At 40.5% G+C, this 19,659-nt stretch overlaps 1 protein-coding gene across 2 annotated transcripts; it reads left to right on the top strand.

Annotated features, from left to right (window-relative positions):
- The first annotated feature begins 255 nt into the window (after positions 1-255).
- VCAM1 (vascular cell adhesion molecule 1) lies at positions 256-19,324 on the top strand. 2 transcript variants are annotated; one of them, XM_040359935.1, is made up of 12 exons: positions 257-593; positions 1,341-1,625; positions 4,088-4,405; positions 6,305-6,568; positions 8,332-8,592; positions 10,318-10,572; positions 11,058-11,324; positions 12,990-13,256; positions 13,970-14,236; positions 14,893-15,162; positions 15,539-15,631; positions 18,198-19,324. In XM_040359935.1, exons 1-12 carry the CDS (start codon positions 515-517, stop codon positions 18,356-18,358), a joined length of 2,787 nt encoding a protein of 928 aa, XP_040215869.1. In that variant the 5' UTR covers positions 257-514; the 3' UTR covers positions 18,359-19,324. The 2 variants fall into 2 exon arrangements, with proteins under 2 accessions (XP_040215870.1, XP_040215869.1); XM_040359936.1 differs by lacking the exon at positions 15,539-15,631 and having other exon boundaries at positions 256-593.
- Positions 19,325-19,659: the final 335 nt, after the last annotated feature.

Here is a 19,659-nt window from a genome sequence, read left to right as displayed (position 1 = left end):
CACTGCTGTAGAACATTATTCATTTATTTTACAACATGATGTAATTTAAGTAAAACAATGTACTTTTACTTTTCCATTTAAGTAAAAAGCTTTCCCTAAGCAGTTTGCTGATCTTGCAACATATGATGTCATGCTGTGTCTCCTCATGTACAGCAGGTGGCAGCATTGTGGCTTTTGAGGACCACTTTATTTTTTTTGAATGTGAAATTCCCCTAAATAGGAATCCCCTCCTTCTACATATAAAACAGCTGCTGAGATGTCTTTCACTCAGTTTGGGGCATGCAGCATCCACTGCTGAGTCTTCAGGAAACACAAGAGTCAGAGACAAGTGTATTCCCTATTATTACTACTGGAATTTAGAGCTGCCAAAGAAATCCTGGGATTTGCAGCTCTACTGGAATATTATTAAGATAATTTAAAGGAATTGCAATTTGAAGCTCCATCACAGGGCCTGTGACACAAAGATCTTATACAGAGTCTTACCCTTATACTCTGTTACAGCCGGACCCTAGTTATGTCTGGAAGTTTGGGAGCGCCCACTGTGACCAAAGTCATAGGATGTATCATCTATTTGCAGATCATGGCCACATATGGTAAATTATTTGTATTTTAGTGGAAATTATTCATGTTATTATTATTATTTGTTTTATATTTTCTTTGCTATTCAGAGCCGCAGTCTTACTACTGAGACAGGTATTTTAAAAGACATAAAGGTCATCATTTTAATATTATTGTTGGCATGCCTCCGTTGTCTTTATATATTCAATTTAAAAAAATTTGAATATTTTGTAGTAATATAATGCTCTGGCTAAAGTGTGTTCAGTGTCTATCTGTGCAATTCATTGATTCTGTTCTACATATCAAAATTCCAATATTATTTGATAAAAGAACAGTGCATTGGAAGCGCACCTCTATTGTATTTAAATATTCAATTTTTTATTTACAAATTTTTATATTTTGTATATAACGGCTTGGCTAAACTGTGTTAAATGTTTGTTTGTGCTATTCATTGATGCTATTGTACAAATCATGATATCAGTATTATTTGATAGGAGAACAATACATTGGTGGCAGATCTCTATTGTTCATATTGTCTTGTTTCTAAGAATCCTCATTCATATATAAGATATGAGAATCCTTTAAGATGAAATAACACCCAGATTGTTGAATGAATGATTTCTGTAGAATGTAATGTCTTTTTTTTTTTTTTGAATAATGGAACTAAGATATAATTCTAACCTTTTGTATTTCATTGTTAGAGTGGCAGATTGTTGTCATGCTCTTTGCATGTGACAGACGAGGTGGCGTGTGTACTAACTAGCTCATTATGTCTTCCACAGCCCATACCAAAGACATCACCCTTACAGAGCCTAACTCTATAATCAAAGCCGAGATCGGGGACGAGCTTCTTATCACATGTCTAGGCACCAAATGCCAGGATCCGGTCTTCACCTGGGCTTCCCTGTCTGACAATCCGTTAAGTGGTACAGTTGCCAAAGATGGACAAATATCTGTCCTGACTATGAAGATCAGCAGTGAGAACCTTGACATGTATGATTCCTACCGGTGTACCGTGCATTGTGATAATCCTCCTGCGGAAAAGGGCTTCAAGGTGATAGCTTACTGTAAGTATTGAATACAAAGTAATGTTAAGCTCTGGTTTTAAAAAAAAAATCCTATCCAAGTACGTATATATTCTTATTGCAAAACCATACCTTTTGTTGCTTCTAGGATCCAACTTCTGGCTACATTCGTTCTCTATGGTCTTGCTGTATGTAGGAATGTAGCCATTCTTGCTCCCAAGATGGATTAGGTCTAGGGCAGTGGTCATCAACCCTGTCCTCAGGACCCACTAACATTCCAGGTATTATTTATTACCTTGGAGAGATACAGACTAGAATACTGAAATCACTGAGTAGCAAATGATATCACCTGTCATGTATTTCAGTTATCCTGCAAACCTGGCCTGTTAGTGGACACTGAGCAAAGGGTTGATGACTACTGGTCTAGGGCAGGGTTTCTCAACTCCAGTCCTCAAGGCGCCCCAGCAGGTCATGTTTTCAGGCTTCCCATTATTTTGCATCAGTGATTTGATCAGTTTCACTGCCTTCGTAATTACCACAGCTGTTTCAACTGAGGGAAATTCTGAAAACATTACTTTTTGGGGCGCCTTGAGGACTGGAGTTGAGAAACACTGGTCTAGGGAATATGAAATTTGTAGCGTGCATAGAGCAGCACACATGACCACAACTAATGTGCATAGAGGCGGGGGGAATGGTTTGGGTACATGGCCATTAAGTAGTAGATGTGCATGAAACTGATTATTTTTTAGAAAGAAAGGATATTGTTTAGTATTACTTTAATGAAATCGTTGCAAATACACAAATAGTTATGTTTGGATGACTGACAGATAGAAGACACTTTTAAAATATTCCACAATTATAAAAATGTAAAAGACTATGTGAAAGTAGTGGCACCTGCTTCAAAACCCCTCAAAACCTTTAGCTATCAGCAACCGTTCTGTATATTAGTCATCTTCATATATGACTTGCTTAAATGAGAACAGCAGGCGTGAATCTGAAGCTGGAGATATCTTTTTAAACATTAAAGCAGAAGTATTCATGTGGAAACATCTGTCTGTAACGGTCGGTGCTCTTCCTGCACAATGTGTGTTCAATTGTAGGTGCTAGTGCAATGCTTGAATTAACCGCCAGTAACGGTATTGGGTGTGGTTATAACTGTCATCGCATTGTGTAACTTCTCCTATGTAAAATCTAAACCCAGATGCCTGTGCCTTGCTTAGGAGTGATATGAGCTCAGTCTGTTTAGCCCTGACAGTATATCATGTGTCTGCATAGTAATTTAAAGCCATAAGCATGGTTAAATTATTTTTTATATTAAATCTACATACCACGTCTCAGGTGTTTTTAAAATGTGCATAGCACGGAGGTACGTTAAAGCGGAGCTCCGCTGAAAAAAAATATTAAAAGCCAGCAGCTACAAATACTGCAGCTGCTGACTTTTAATATTAGGACACTTACCTGTCCTGGAGTCCAGCGCCGTCCGCAGCAGAAGACGAGCGATCGCTCGTCACTCTGCTGCCCCCCCCCCGCCATCCTCGGTGAGGGAACCAGGAAGTGAAGCTCTCCGGCTTCACTGCCCGGTCCCCTACGGCGCATGCGCGAGTCGCTCTGCGCCTGCTGACTGGCTCCCGCTGTGCTCTGGGAGCCGAGTGTTCCCAGAACACAACAGGGGGACGGGGGGGCCACGGGAGGTGACGTCCTGCCCACACTGTCTTTAGACAGGTATCCGGTACCCCTCCCCCCTGAAAGGTGTCAAATGTGACACCGGAGGGGGGGAGGGTTCCGATCAGCGGGAGTTCCACTTTAGGGTGGAGCTCCGCTTTAAACAGCAGGAAAGTAATACTGAGACTTGTGAAAAAAAAGATAATAACACAGCACAATCAAACCCAAAAAGTGCTGGTGTGCATCAATACATGGACAAAAATGATCAACTGAGCAAATGGTATAAACTGAGCAAGTGTGTAACCAGTGAAAGTTTTTGGGTTTGATTGCGCTGTGTTATCTTTTTTCAAATTTTTTGACTGTTGTCATGAACAGCAGCATCAAGCTTACAACTATTTGTTAGTTTATGCAGCACGTCTGATTTATTGTTTCAATACTGAAACTTATTGCACCAATCAGCCTTCAGTTTTTTCTTAACCTGCGCTGGAAAATTGTCAATTCTGAATGCTAGAAGCAACAGTTATGCCCCGTACACACGGTCAGACTTTTGACCGGCCAAAATCACATTGGAATTCCGTCGGAATTCCATCGGAGTAAAAGAGAACATGTTCTCTATCTAAACTCTGACGGAATTTCCGATGGAAAAAGTCCGATGGGGCATACACACGGTCGGAATTTCCGATGGAAAAAGTCCGTCTGATTTTTTCTATCGGAAATTCCAATCATGTGTACAAGGCATTATACTTTGATTTTTATGGATAATGCTTTTAGTGTGTAGCTTTACCTGACAGATGTTCTTTGCTTACTTCAGTCTTACTAATGCAGTGAATGTCTTATTGCAGCATTTCCTAAACCCATCCTGACCATCTCATCTCTTGTGGCCGGAGAACAGTCACGGATCACCTGTACCATTCCTGATGCCTATCCATTTTACATGTTTGATGCTCGGATCTTGATTGGAGAGATGATTGTGGCTGAGTATGAGGTCCCAGATGAAGATTTAGAAGGGCACGTACTGCAAAATATCAGCCTGTCTCATAATTTAATGCTGACTGATAAAAATGAGGCACAAGAGATTAAATGTGAAGCTGAACTACGATTTCAGGAAAATGAATTTGACCCTATATCTTCAGATACATCTATACAACTCAACCTTCTATGTGAGTAACACAGGGGCATCTTTCTGAACATGTATAAGGAGTGTACAGTGGAACCTCGGTTTAAGACTAACTTGGTATAAGAGCGTTTTGATTTGCGAGCAACTTTATTTTTAAATTCTGACTTGGTTTGCGAGTGCTGACTTCTGCAGAATTCTAGCTAAATAGGCCTGCAGTACCTAATTTGGCCTGAGGAACGGGGGTGCAGAAGCCGATCAGAGCTGAAAATAGGCCTGCAGTACCTCATTTGGCCTGAGGTACGGAGGTGAAGGAGCCGAGAAAAGCCGAACATTGGCCTCCAGTACCTAATTTGGCCTGAGGTACGGGGCACAGGAGCCGAGCCGAAGTGTCCTTGGGCCTTTTCGGACGTTTTCGCAACTCTCTGGCGCCCCCCACCTCTGGCCGCATTCGGTATTGCATCCCATTGAGGTCAATGCGGAACAAATTACTTTTATTTTGACTTCAATGGCAAAATTTGCTTTGATATGCGAGTACTTTGGATTACAAGCATACTCCTGGAACGGATTATGCTTGTAATCTGAGGTTCAACTGTATATTATTTTTACAAGTAATTATATAGCACTGTCAGTTTATGCTGTTTATGTGTTATTACATATATATATTGTGCATTCACAGTCCCTGCCCTCAAGGGACTTACAATCTAAAGTCCCTAACTCATATTCATACATACATTTACTAGGGAAAATATAGACATTATCCAATTAATCTACCAGCATGCCTTTGGAGTGAAATCCCAGAGGAAGCCAACACAAGCACAGGGAGAACACTCAAACTCCATGCAGATAGTGCCGTGGGTTGGGATTTGAATCAATGACCCTAATGCTGCTAGGTGGAAGTGCTAACCACTAAGCCACTGTGCTGCCCCCTAGTATTATTTGTGAGCTATAAAGCCTAATACCAGGCACCGAAAACATTATTCCTTACAGTGGGGCTGTACCTGCCCTGCAAGAGTTTAGATCTATGGGAACAATAAACGAAGATGTACTTACCTGATCCTCAACACATTCTCGCTGCTAGACCAATCAAAGCAGCATCTTCTCCCCCATGCTCCAGTGGTATAGGGTCCACTCCTAACACCATCAAGACCAATGTAGGGGCCATAGCCCCATATTTAACATGTTAACACTGAGTGACAGTCCCCTGCAAGAGTGTGGGAAGCACCATCTGACAGAGTAGAGGGTAAGCAAGAGTGTTTCTTCTTTCCTTTTAATTCATTTTCAAATTCTGCAATATCCACTTGCCAGCATAGAGGAACATGCTCATCTAAAAGGATGCCAGGGAGGTGTTCTTTCACAGGGGCTCATCCCTGGTCAGCAATGAATGGGTAGCTAGAAAGAGGGATATGGAGAGAATGGAATGAACTGTAGAAACATTAATTAAGGAAATTAATGTAGATGGGGATTGCTGGAACGATTTGAGGGTGTTTATGGTGACTAACAGTACACAAAGTTTTAAAGCAACAGAATGACACAATTGAAACTTGAAGCATATATATTTTTTCACTTTTTAAAGGGAAACTAAACCCGCACTTAGTGAAGAGTGGGAATGAGTGAAGTGTGAAGAGTATAAAATGTGTTGACCTCTAGGTCCCTATAGCCAGGTCTCATACCTGCCCCAGTATAATCTACTTCCACCTTCTGAGTCTTCTTTGGATGTCAGTTGTTGGCTTGACAATAAGGAGATGATGACAAAAGTTGTGAACTAAAGCGCACCAAAACTTACAAAAGGCAGCTCCAGAGGGGACTGTGAACAGAGACATGTCGTTTAAACACTCCAGTCCAATTTTATCTTTGTGTAACTGAAATAGAGTTGTCCTTTTAAAGCTTGTAACAGTATTTCACAATCTTATACCACTATTTTACACTTTTTTCTTTTTCTCAGATCCTCCAGGAAAACCAACTATCATAGTTTTCCCTGACACAAATGTAAAAAAAGCAGAAAACATCTCCCTGACTTGTACATTTGAAAGTAGATCCCCAGTTAGTGTGCAGTGGGTGAAAGTGGATAAGGACAATGAGCTGGTGATGAGCATTGATGAGCATCTGACAATTCCGAATGCAGAGCCAGAAGATAGCGGGATGTATATTTGCCGTGTACAAAACAACATAGGAAACACATCTTCCCATGTGCTGATCACTGTACAAGGTAAGACAGGAACTGAGAATATAACTGCTTGTAACTCAACTAATATTCCTACTTGTGACAGGTCAGATTTTGCATGGGCTCAATAGACCAGAGCCTACCAGTAAGGCCACGTACACACCTAGGTGTCCTGGATTGACCTAGGCGACCATGTCTTTATGGACCTTGCTTTGTGCACTGGTGTGCAGTCACATTGGAATAGGAAGTCACGTTCCAAACTGTTCCCACAAAGTTGGGACCATGAAATTGTCCAAAAGGTCTTGGTATACTGACGCCTTAAGAGTTCCCTTCACTGGAACTGAGGAGCCAAGTCCGACCCCTGAAAGACAACCCCAAACGATGATCCCCCCACCAACAAATGATTTGGACCAGTGCATAAAGACATGGATGAGTGAGTTTGGGGTGGAGGAACTTGACTGGCCTGCACAAGTCCTGACCTCAACCCGATAGAACACCTTTGGGATGAATTAGAGAGGAGAGTGCAAGCCAGGCCTTCTCGTCCACATCAGTGCCTGACCTCACTAATGCGCTTCTGGAAAATGAATGAAACATTCCCATAGACACACTCCTAAACCTTGTTGACAGCCTTCCCAGAGGAGTTGAAGCTGTTATAGCTGCAAAGGTTGGGCCAACTCAATACTTTTGATAATATTGTGTACTTTAAAGCAGTCTTGTTAGATCATTAAAGTGGTTCTAAAGACTTACCTTAATACATTATCTGCATTAAGGTAAAAAAAAAAATTCTGTTATTAAGATCCCCCCTTTATACCTACCTGAGCCCGACCTTGATCCAGCACTGTGCACAGGAGCAGTGGCTCTCTCCACTCTCTTCCTTCCCACAGGGAAGATTGGAGGCATTGGCCCCTGTTACTATCAATCAAATCCTGTTACGTGGGAGTGGGGGGTAGGGCAAAGCCCAGCTGTCTATGTATATTAGTGCAGGTAGCGGGGCTTAGGAGCGAACCTCTTTACCCCTTTACTGTAGCAAGCAGCTTGCTGAGGAAGGTGGTACTTGGCAAGGGGGAGGAGCCAGGAGCACTGGCAGGGGACCCCAGAAGAGGAGGATCGGGGCTGCTCTGTGCAAAACCATTCACAGAACAGCTAAGTATAACATGTTTGATATTTAAAAAAAGTTTAAAAAATGTAAGAGTCACTTTACTGCTTTCTAAGCACTGACATCTGGAAACAAAAGGGTTGCCTTCACTATTACTTGCTCCTATAACTCTTAGTAGCTTTCACTATGCCACTTGCTATGGTTAGCACAGCAACCAACATCAGTCAACGTATTGTGAAATAAGATGATATTTTGCAAAACGGCTGATTTACTAAATGCAAATAGAATGCTCACTTTGCAAGGAAATCTGCCCCAGAGCTCAGTGAATGAAGTGAAGCGCTGCTGACTTGCATCATCCAATCATGTGCAAGCAAAAAATGCATATTTTTTTTCCTTGCACATGATTGGATATTCTTTGCACTCAATTTTCATTCACTAAGCTCTGGGGCAAATCCCCTTGCAAAGTGCAACTTCCCTTGCCAAGTGAACAACCTTTTTTGCCTTTAGTAATTTGACCCCAACGATTCACAATAATGACTTACAAGTTCAAGCCTTCTGTTTTGCACGATGCAAGAGAGCTGGAAAGGAAAGAAATGTGCAGTATAAAAGTAAATGTATCATTTGTGAAAACGCTGGCATATGTTATGTCTTGTAGAAACGTTGTCTACCTTTTTTCAAGCCACTTAAGTATAACAATATATATGTTTTCTAGCTCTTCCAGAAAAACCTACGTTGACCATATATCCTACAACCAAAGTGCAAATTGGACAGTCTATCACAATTGAATGCCTAGCTAATGAAAGTGATGTGCACGTGACCTTGTGGAAGGTATTAAAAGATGCAGATAATCCCCTAAAAGTAAATGGAAAATTAGTCATACAAGAAGCAGACCCAATAGACACCGCCATATACAAGTGCATAGCTGAAAATTATTATGGAGTTAGTGAAGCATCAGAATCACTCACAGTGGAATGTAAGTATGATTTATTGATACATAGAAGACCTAATTTCATGTAATCATCAATACGTGTTTAGCTGCTTAGGGTCTCATTTTGGACCATTTCACAGCACAGCATTGCAACACATAAGAGACAACTGCCACTTTGTATGCACTGTTGTAACAGATGGGTGCTATGCTTGGCTCTAGTAAAAGTTTAAACTGCCTAAACGGGGCTGGGTATAAATATTTGCTTTGGTTGTTCAAATTCTAATTATCTGACCAGTTACATCTGTTCATTCAGTTAAATTCATAACTGTCCAGTCATCTATGTCTTGAATTCCATTCTATTCAGACTTATCTAGCATTATACATTAGTCTTTTTAAAATGACAGTCTCTATAGGTATGCATTTCTCAGAAGACTTCAGCAACACTTGTTACAGGAAAATTACTGTTCACTTTGCCATTTCCCTGAATAAAATCTGATTCATAATACAATTTAAACATAGGAATGTTAGAATTTATCACCCTAATACAGCACTTAGTGTTTTCCACATACAATATTGTGTTCCACCATCAAGACTGTAAAGTATTTTAATCCTTCCAAATAGTTCTCCTAGTTCAGCAGTCTCCAAACTGTGGCCCAGTGACCGGATGTGGCCCTTTGCTTGCCTTTGTCCGGCCCTGTTCCTCCCATCGACACCAACGAAAGGGCACTATTCCTCCCACTGACACCAACGATGGGGCAGAATTTCTTCCATTGGCACCAATATTAGGGCACTATTCCTTTCACTGACACCAAAGATGGGGCACTAGTCCTCCCACTGACACCAAAGATAGGGCATTGTTTACTCCAACTGGACACCAGTACCTAAAGTCTGAAGGTCAACAAACCGGCCCTTTGTTTAGAAAGTTTGTAGACCCTTGTCCTAGTTGATAAAAGCAATAGACAATGACAGTCTAGAGGTCCATCTGGTGAAGTGAAGGTGACAATGATATTGTATGCGGGCAACACTGAGGACTGTGTCAAGGTTACTTATGCTCCAAGATTATTGTGCAGTATGGCTGTCAACCAGTCTAATGTGTCCTTGGGAGAATTATTTTCACTTATCTCTGCCTTAAAGGGTCACTAAAGGAAATATATATATTTTTTTTAAATAACAAACATTTTACACTTACCTCCACTGTGCAGTTCGTTTTGCACAGAGTGCCCCAGATCCATGTCTTCTGGGGTCCCTCAGCGGCTGTCTCTGGTCCTCCCTGTAATTAGTAACCACAGTCATGCGAGAGCTCGCATGGTGGTCACTAATTGCGGGCGTGCTCCCGTGATACAGTGAGCGGCCATAGCCGCTCACTGTATCACTCGGCCCCGTCCCTCTGCGCGCCGCGTCACTGGATGTGATTGACAGCAGCGCCAGCCAATGGCTGCGCTGCTCTCAAACCATCCGCGCTAGCCAATCAGCGGCCAGGATGAGCGGAGAAGAGGATATCGGGACTGCGCGGGACTTTCGAGGGGTTAGGTAAGTATAACGGGGGCTCGGGGGGGGGGGAGGTATCGGCAGAAGCAGATGTTTTTTCACCTTAATGCATAGATTGCATTAAGGTGAAAAAACATTTTCCTTTACAACTCCTTTAATGTGTGTAGCTGATTTTGTAATTCAGTTAAACTATAAAACGCTTTACAGTTTTATATAAATGATGTTTTGAACATTTATTTCAGGGAAATATAAAACATTGTTTATTCATCTCTTTTTTTTCAGATCCTCCAATTGACACTGTATTTACTTCTTCTGACGAGAAAGTGAATGAAGGAGGTGAAGTCACTTTGACATGTACTTCAAACGGAGTCCCTGAACCCAGCTTTTTACTATATCATTTATTGCCATCGGGGGACAGAGATCTGCTTTCTGAAGGTCCAGTGGTCACATTGACAAATGTGACCAGTGGGGTTTATCAATGTGAAGCCACAAACTCGCTGGGCAGCAAGAAAGAGAAATTGGAGCTTAGACTGCAATGTGAGTAGTGGCAGTGGTAATCCCAATAACCATCCAGACTAACCTTAAGTTAGGTCAATGTACGTTTTACTGATTCCTTATATGCAATAGAGAATTAGGCAAATGTGTTTTGAACACACATTTGATTACATTACCTTATGCATGAGACAGCGCAGTGATTTAGTGGGGAGCACTGGGGTTCTGGGTTTCAACCAGGACACTACCTGAATGGAGTTTGCAACTTTGCGTTGATCCAAGTTTGCTTACCTAAAAGGGCATCAAACCTTAACATTTTTCCAAATGTCTTATTTACATATGACACAGTAAATTCTACATGGTCTTCACATACAGCCATACAAAATCATAGAAAATAAACCATTCCAAGATGCGCGTAGAACCCTTTTTATCTGGGTACTGTGTGTAAAGACTAAAATCATGCTTGACTATACAGACAAATTGCTTCCCAACAGTCTTCTGTGTTAACATGTATTTTCTGTTTTTTACAGTTCCACCTAGAAATACATTTCTAAACATTATGCCATCCTTGGTAACAAGAGAGGGAGAGAGTATACACTTCAGGTGCACATCAGAAGCTTATCCTGCCCCCAGACTGGTGTTGAAGAAAGAGACAGAGACAGGCTTGATTGACTTGGAAGCTAAGAACGGGCAGTATAGTATTACACATGTGACAGAAGAGCATGCAGGAAGATATATTTGTGAGTCCTCAAATGTGGTGGGAAAGCAAGAAGCCAAAGCTACTGTAACCGTGCAAGGTGGGTCCCATACAAAATATGTTGCTGCTGAAGCTGTTTTATAGCTTACTTAAAAATGTTGTAAACCCTAACAATAAACTTCTCTTATTTGGTCCCTGTTGGTCTGTTAAAAATATTGAAAAAGTTTTGTTATACAGTGTCTGTTTAAAAAGTAAAAAAAAAAATACTTGTTGATCCAGACAGAAATCCAGTTCTCCTTTCCAAACTACCAAACAACTCCCAACTTATGTTGTGTAGATGAGGAACGGAGGATGTGTTGTGCAGTCCAAACATACTTACCATCCTAGAGTAAGAAATATCATTGTAGGACAAGAGGGTGGGTTATTGTGAGAGCCTGAAAAAATTATAATGAATGCAGCTGCCACATCTGAGAACGGCAAGCTACAATGTATTCCATTTTTGGGGAGCTCCAGGAAAAATCTAAATACATACATGAAATACATAAATAGGAGATGTTTGGCTGCCAAAGGATTTGTATTTCTATCCATTTAGCCCTGAGATTGAAACAACTCTGCCACACAGAACAGCCAGGAGGATCACACCACTTTTTCTGTTATAATAAAGGAATATATTGTTCACACCTCTCTGCTCCAACCTTTTGAACGGACAGTAAACGGCAGCACCAGAGTGATGAGGTTATCCCTCTAGTTATTCTTATAAGGATGTTTGCATACAACTCACCTAATTTATGGCAATTAAATTTTCCACTCTGAGCGCTGTAATACAGTGGATGAAAAAAATATTTGACATCAAGTCAAAATCCGGCTAGTAGCATTAGAAAAGATAACAGTAACAATCTTTAATGGAATATGGAGCTGCACTTTATGTGATTTATATTATCCTTTAGTTTAGCTTTACCCATATTTACAGTAACATCCACTACAGGGCCGTCTTTAAGGCAGGGCAAAAGGGGAAGCTGCCCTGGGCCCTGTCATTGTTGTGGGGCCCAAAGCAGCTGCCTTATAATTGCCAACTATACCAGTTTAAACTCTCTTGTCCCTTGAAGTTTTAGTCCTTTGCTGTGTCCTGATATCTGGGCTGCTACTAATGCTGCCCAGCTCTGCCTTATTGTTGTATACAGATGACTCACCTGCAGACCCAGTGTTTACATGCAAATAACCGTCATTAATATGTAAATAACGGGAGCATTCATATGTAAATACAGGCGGTATTCATATGTAAATATCTGAGGCTGGCGGGATTCATATGTAAATAAAGGTGGCATTCATATGTATATCATGCCCCTCTGCAGTGAAGAGATGATGTGCTGTAACCTCTAGCAACCAATCAGTGAGCAGTATTACTGTACAGTAATCTCTAGCAACCAATCAACAAGAACAAATCATGTGCTGTAATCTCTAGCAACTAATCAGTGAGCCGTAATGTGTGCTGTAACCTCTAGCGACCAGTCAGTAAGTGGTAATGATATGCTGTAACCTCTGGCAACCAATCACAATCACTGCCTGATCTGATACAGTAAACTGATTTTAAGTCTAGCTGATATTTATTGTATGTCTCAGAGCAGGTGGAGAGCAAGACATTTTTTGCCCAGGGCCCAATCAACATAATGGCCCTGATCCACAAACCAGTGCCTAACATGCAAGGCTACAATTTCAACTATACAGTCTTCTGTTTTTTAACGTGTATTTTTTTTTCTTCTTACAGTTCCACCCAAGAATACAAATATAACCATTACACCCTCATCAGAGGTAAGAGAGGGAGACTTCATAGACATCATATGTGTTTCAGAAGCTTCTCCTGCTCCCAGACTTTCTCTGAAGGTGAGGACAGAAGATGGTGTGAGAGAGCTGGTACCGGAGGGTGGACGGTACCAAATTGCACATGCTGGCATGAAACACAGTGGGACATACATCTGTGAATCTACCAATATTGCAGGACAGCAACAAGTGGAGACCACACTGACCATACAAGGTGAAGAAAAAAAGCAAACATTATAACAACTTATTCAATAAATTATAACAAATACAAATAAAATAATATTAAAGTAAAGTTATAAGATTACAAGTGTAACCCAACCAATGAGATTTTATTTTAGTAAAGGCAGATGATGGAAAGGTGACCTACTGTATGATAGGTTTTTGTGGGTAATTGCACTTTGTATATTGTTCTTTGTAGATACAGCATAAGGGCTTTTGCACACTGAGCCACTCTGCTCATTTCAGCAAGGGATCATTGAACAGAGCTGAACAGGACAGATGTCATTTTTTTTTACATTTTTGTCCTGTTCAGTTTGTGTCTGCATTTACAGACCGGGCATGGGTGGACCCATCATAGCTCTATGGGCAGCTGTATGTAAACGCACTGTTTATATCAGGTTACCTCTAATCCATCACATTTAGTTCTGAAAAAACAGAAAAGGATGGACTCGGAGGAAGGGTAATCGTACATCAGCCTGCCCATAGAGCTGCATGAAGCTTTCGATCAGGGTCCGCCTGAAAAACAGAAATATGGACAGTATAGTTAGCCTGTATAAAAGGGCCCTTAGACAATGAAGAATTACCCTTAAGTAATGTAAGCTTTAAAGATGGCATGTAGCATTCAGTAACCAGTGCTTAACAGGTGAGGCTACACTTTTAATTTTAAAGAGTCTTCTGTTTTTAAGGTGTATTTTCTTTTCCTTACAGTTCCGCCCAAAAAAACAGTTCTAACCATCAGCCCTTCACCTGTATTAAAGGAGGGTGAGAGTGGACACATCAGGTGCATATCAGAAGCTTTTCCTGCCCCCAGATTGGTGCTGAAGAAGCAGACAGAGGCAGGCCCGATTGAGCTAGAAGTGGAAAGTGGGGAGTACAGCCTTACACATGTTGCAGTGGAGCATGCAGGCACCTATATATGTGAATCAACAAATGTGGCTGGGCAGCAAATAGCTGAGACCACACTGACTATACAAGGTGAGAACTGAACATGTATCATTTATATTATAAGATCTTGTGTCTTGTCTGTTCTGGAATTTGCAACACTGAACAAAATCGAATGCAGCGTACACACGGTCAGAATTTCCGACAACAAATGTTCTATGTGAGCTTGTTGTCGGAAAATCCGACTGTGTATATGCTCCATCGGACATTTTCTGTCGGAATTTCCTACAAAAATGTTTGAGAGCTGGTTCTCAATTTTTCCGACAACAAAAGTTTTTGTCGGAATTTTCAATTGTGTGTAGCCAATTCCGACGCACCTATATCCACGTATGCTCGCAATCAAGCAGAAGAGCCGCACTGCCTATTAAACGTAATTTTTCTCGGCTTGTTGTACGTGTTGTACGTCACCGCGTTCTTGACGTTCGGAATTTCCGACAACATTTGTGTGACAGTGTGTATGCAAGACATGTTTGAGCCAACATCCTTCGGAAAAAAATCCACGGTTTTGTTGTTGCAATGTCCGAACCTGTGTACGCGGCATTAAACCAAAAATTTGGTCCAACAAAAAGAAGTGACCATTATGGAAGCTGCCCTTGCCTAGCTTAGCAATGTGTTTTTGCTCATCCTAATTTATTGTGTTTGTTACCCTAACAGTATTTTATATTATTTTTTTTTTTATAATTTAACAGCTCCACCCAAAAACACTTTTATATCAATCACTCCATCTTCAGTGGTGAAAGAGGGGGATGATGTACAGATCCAGTGTATATCTGAAGCATATCCTTCCCCGTGGCTTGTCCTCATGATGAAGACAGAACATGGCCTCATTAGACGGTTGGAATCTGAGGATGGACGGTACAATATCACAAAAGCAGAAGAGAAGAACACAGGAACATACATCTGTGAATCTACAAATGTGTTTGGACAGCAAACAGCAGAGGCCGCATTGACTATACAAAGTGAGTACCATGCAATCAGTGAAACATTCTAACATTTATGATATGTTATAATAACTTATATACTAACCCAAAAACAGTTTAACATAGAATTTTAAAGGCAAACGCCACCCGAAAAATTATTTTAAATGATGAGTGGAAGCTAAAGGTTGAATTACCTACCCACCAAATCATTAGGTGTACTGTAAATAGCTTATAAATGCAAGTGTAGAGATCCTGGATATATGCAGTATAAAGGCTGGTAGGTAATTCAACTCAGCATCTACCCATGTTTGAAATGATAGTTATGGATGGACTGAACCTTTATGGTTGTAGGGTAAATTATACAACACTCTAAGATATAACCTTGTGCATAATTAACCTCACAATTTTCTTCCAGTTCCACCACGAAACACCACAGTTGTGACTCCATCACAGAACATCACAGCAGGTGTTACTGTCACTATCACTTATGACATCATCCCACCTCCAGGTGAGAAGTGCCCTAAAGAGCTTCTTTCATGGCTTCCTTCCTATAAATCTACGCTAAGTGCTTCTAATATACTACTTTGCTGGCTTATTTATAGAATAGCAAGAGAAGAGCCCACACACGGGAAACCATGACTGATTCTAGAAGCTCAATCTGAGAAACTGTTCAGAGAACATCTGCTAGAGACTAGAGTTTTGTTTAACAGCACACGTGTATCTGGTTTATGACACGGGAAGCAGTAAGCAGGGTCACAGCTATGGGGAGCTTCACAAGAAGGCATACGTTACCCTAAATGACCAGTTCTGCAACCTTTCTAGAAACATTTTTGCTCTTTGCTTCTGCTTTCTGTCTTTGCTGCAGGCAGTGAAACTTTGTTATATGGTTGGATGTTATATGGTTAGACAAACTCTAAGCAATGGGGGAGCCATTATACTGTTTTTTAAGTATATTTACTTTGAGGCCGATTGAGAGGAGAGTGGTTCAATTTAGTGGCTTATCCCCATCACTGTATGTGAGTATTTTTAGAAATCCCATTGGGCCCCGTACACACGAGAGGATTATCCTCCGGACCGTTCCAGCGGATAAATCCTCTGGCGGATTTTGATCTGATGGTTGTACTAACCATCAGATCGAAATCCGCGCGGAATCCATTCGCGGTGACGTGTCGCGCCGTCGCCGCGATGATGACGCAGCGACGTGCGCAACGCTGGAAGATAAAGACTTCCACGCATGCGTCGAATCATTACGACGCATGCGAGGGAGAGGAGCGGACGGATTGATCCGGTGAGTCTGTACAGACCACCGGATCAATCCGCTGGACAGGATTCCAGCGGATAGATTTCTTAGCATGCTAAGAAATTTTTATCCGCTGGAAATCCGTCGGCTGGAATTTTTTCCGCCGATAAATGTCCGCTCAGACGTACACACCACCGGATCTATCTGCTGGAACTGATCCGCGGATCAATTCCAGCGGATAGATCCGGTGGTGTGTACGAGGCCTTGCTCTTTGAAAGCAAATGGCACTAAAAATAAATACTTGCTAAATGCATGGTGATGCCCGCTACAAATTTCTTTAAAGCAGCAGCTAGAATTACCCTTACATTTTCTATTTAACACTTCAACAATGGATTGAATGATATTTTTAGGTTTTCGAGAATGATGCTTTGTCAATGCTTGTAAATGCTTGCTGAGCCCACAGCTTAACAGACTAGCATTTCTCATGTTAATGTCTGCTTGAACTAGGCCAAAGTCACATTTTTGCTTATAATTAGTACTACAATGTTTACTATTTTGAACCCTGATCACATTCAAATACAAGAAGGATAAGTATTGTATACTTACGTACTATACACTAACCATTAGATATGTGCACACTGAAATATTTTGTTTCGGAATTTCGTTTTCGTCCGAAAAATAAATGTATTTAGTTACTCCCGAAATTCGTTTTTTATTTATTTTGTTTAGTTAAAAAATGCATTCGTTCGAAAATCCGAATTAATTAAGGTTGAACCTGTCATTGAAGGCTTATGGTGTCTGTAGAAGGTTCTAAGAATATTCGACAGAGCAGCTAAACTGTACGACGCCGCAAATGTTGTACGACACTAGTAATAATTATATTTATAAATTATTATTACCAGTCATCCAACATTCAAATTCTTCTATAGCCTATGGACCGAGCATTTGATCGGAAATGTAAAATTGCAGTGTCGTACAGTTTAGCTGCTTGTCGAATCTTCTTAGATCTTTCGACAGACACCATAAGCCTTCAATGACAGATTCAACGTTTGTATGTTTTTCTCTGCTTCGTCGAATCTTCGTCATTTATGTCGAATGGTCTACCCCAACACTGTCTCTATAATGTTGAATCTTTTCTCTCTTTGTCGAATCTTTCCTCTCTATTTAGAATAATCTTGGACTAATGGAGTTAAGGTTAGGCACATTCGACACAGATTGCTATTGTCAGCGTCATGTCGAATCTCCTATCTATATCGAACTGTTGTAGCAACGAAAACTAAAATAAAGCATTTTTTTATGTCAAATCTTTCAGGTTTCAGATTCTGCACATTCTTTGTTAAAACGATAACGAAAATACCCGAAATTCGGACGAAAATGCATTTGGACGAAAACAAATGCACATGTCTACTAACCTTACAATAATATTTGGAAGCACTACTTCTACTTCTAATCTATAACTTTTCTGCACTGCTATAGCTTTTCTGATCATACTAGCCACCAATTTATTAGCACAAATTAGTAAAACTATTGTCAAATATACTATATGTGTGCTTGCTGCTCGATGGACCTGTTTACCTATTTTGTGTTTGTTTCTTTCATAAAAAAAAAAAAATGCTTTAGTAGAATAAAGCTTACGTTACAGACTGGCATCCTATTCTGGGACAGTGTGTGGACAACTGCACAGATTCCCAGGATGCATATAACTACTGAACCCGACCTCACTTTCTGTCTATAGAACCAGCATCTGTTGTTGTGCCAATGAATGCAACCCATTAGTCTTTGGCCTTGTCCCTGTCAATCTTTCTTACCATCCCCCATCTTGTCTCTTTTGCAGAGCGTCAGCAAAGCCCGAGATTTGACTACGTGCCACCAGCAATCATTGGATCTGTAGTCCTTGTAACAGCTGGTTTTATAGGAATAGTTGCTCATCATCTAAAGCAGGCGAAAGTACAAGGATCCTACAGTTTAGTAAAAGCATTGAGGAACAAAGTATGACTTTAAAAAATGGATTTATTGGACATCTTTAGATGCAGAATGATATTACAATACTGTTGAAAAGGGCCACAGTTTGTGGCAGAATAAAAGCGGAATCAGTCAAAAGTTCACAGGGTTTGTTCGTGAAATTCAAAGTCCACTTGTGCTGGCCACAGCTTTGCCTAGGGATACATGAAATGAACAAGGATGTGGCAACGTAATATTTCAATGGACCTATCGTTAAAGAAACACAAAGACTATAAAAGACAATTATTTAAGAGAGAAAGTATCTCTCAACTGAGACTGAATGGAGCCAACTTGTTAAAAATCACTGTTTGCACTTAGTTTTTCCTATCCTGTACATATTTTGTATATGTGTGTTTTCTATGTTTCTAGAACTGTCTGTATTTAATTTAATATTACTTTGTTTGTGTGCTGACTCTATTTTCACGTTTGTTTTATGTGGTAGAGATGTGTTACGTGAGTTGAATCCTAATTTGCCCATTTAACTAGAGAGGCTAGAGAGGTTCCAGCCTTCTTTTGTTGGCACTGAAATGAAAGAGCTGAATATATGGAAGGATCAAACCCAGAATGGATAGAATGGGTATTTTGTCACCGGGGGTGCAAAAGGAAACAATACTGTTATATTTATAAGAAGAAAAGAGACTACTGTGGATGATTCATCTATTATGCTTGTTTGGTACATAGAAAAGTTCCTTTGAAAAAGCTGAACATTAGGCTAGGAGAGTGCACTGTGAAGTATGATTTTCTTGAATGATGGTTCTGACTACAAGATAACAATTTATAAAGCTTTACAAAAGATTCTGGGTACAGATTGAAGCATATGAACACATATTTTGAATAATTATTGCAATGTCTACTTTACGGTAAATTTTTATATAACTCACATTTTTATACGATTGCTCGCGTATATCTATTGTATTAAATATACAGATTTAAAGATTAAAGAAGTGGGACTCTCAGAGATTTTGTGTAGTGTCTCTCTCTTAACAACTGCTGAACTATTCTATATACAATATACTTAAGAGTGTGTGTAAATATATATTTAGTGCTACCCCCGTAAGAGCCGCTTGAGTTTGTTTAGTCTGTTACTCTGCCCTTTATCCCCAAGAATCATCTCAGCACCTACTGGCACACCTAGCAATAAGGTTAGTGGAATGCCACAATAAATGACACAGACACCTTTTAAACTGAATTCAACATTCAAAGCTTACTCACTCCAAGAGGAGAACGTAAGTGAGTGCCAGTCAGCTGAATCCTGGGAGAAAGCAACCCAAAAAACCCAGTTGAATCAACTCTAA

The sequence above is a fragment of the Rana temporaria genome, chromosome 7, assembly GCF_905171775.1.
Source record: "Rana temporaria chromosome 7, aRanTem1.1, whole genome shotgun sequence".
NCBI classification, from domain to species: domain Eukaryota; kingdom Metazoa; phylum Chordata; class Amphibia; order Anura; family Ranidae; genus Rana; species Rana temporaria.
This window is presented reverse-complemented; position numbering and strand designations above follow the sequence as displayed.

What these genes read in the sequence shown, in the direction of transcription:
- VCAM1 (XM_040359935.1), top strand. Translation starts at nt 515, where the DNA reads ATGTCTGGAAGTTTGGGAGCGCCCACTGTGACCAAAGTCATAGGATGT. An exon ending in GACCACACTGACTATACAAG is followed by an intron (nt 14,237 to 14,892) that starts GTGAGAACTGAA and finishes ATAATTTAACAG; the next exon opens with CTCCACCCAAAAACACTTTT. An exon ending in TGACATCATCCCACCTCCAG is followed by an intron (nt 15,632 to 18,197) that starts GTGAGAAGTGCC and finishes TCTCTTTTGCAG; the next exon opens with AGCGTCAGCAAAGCCCGAGA.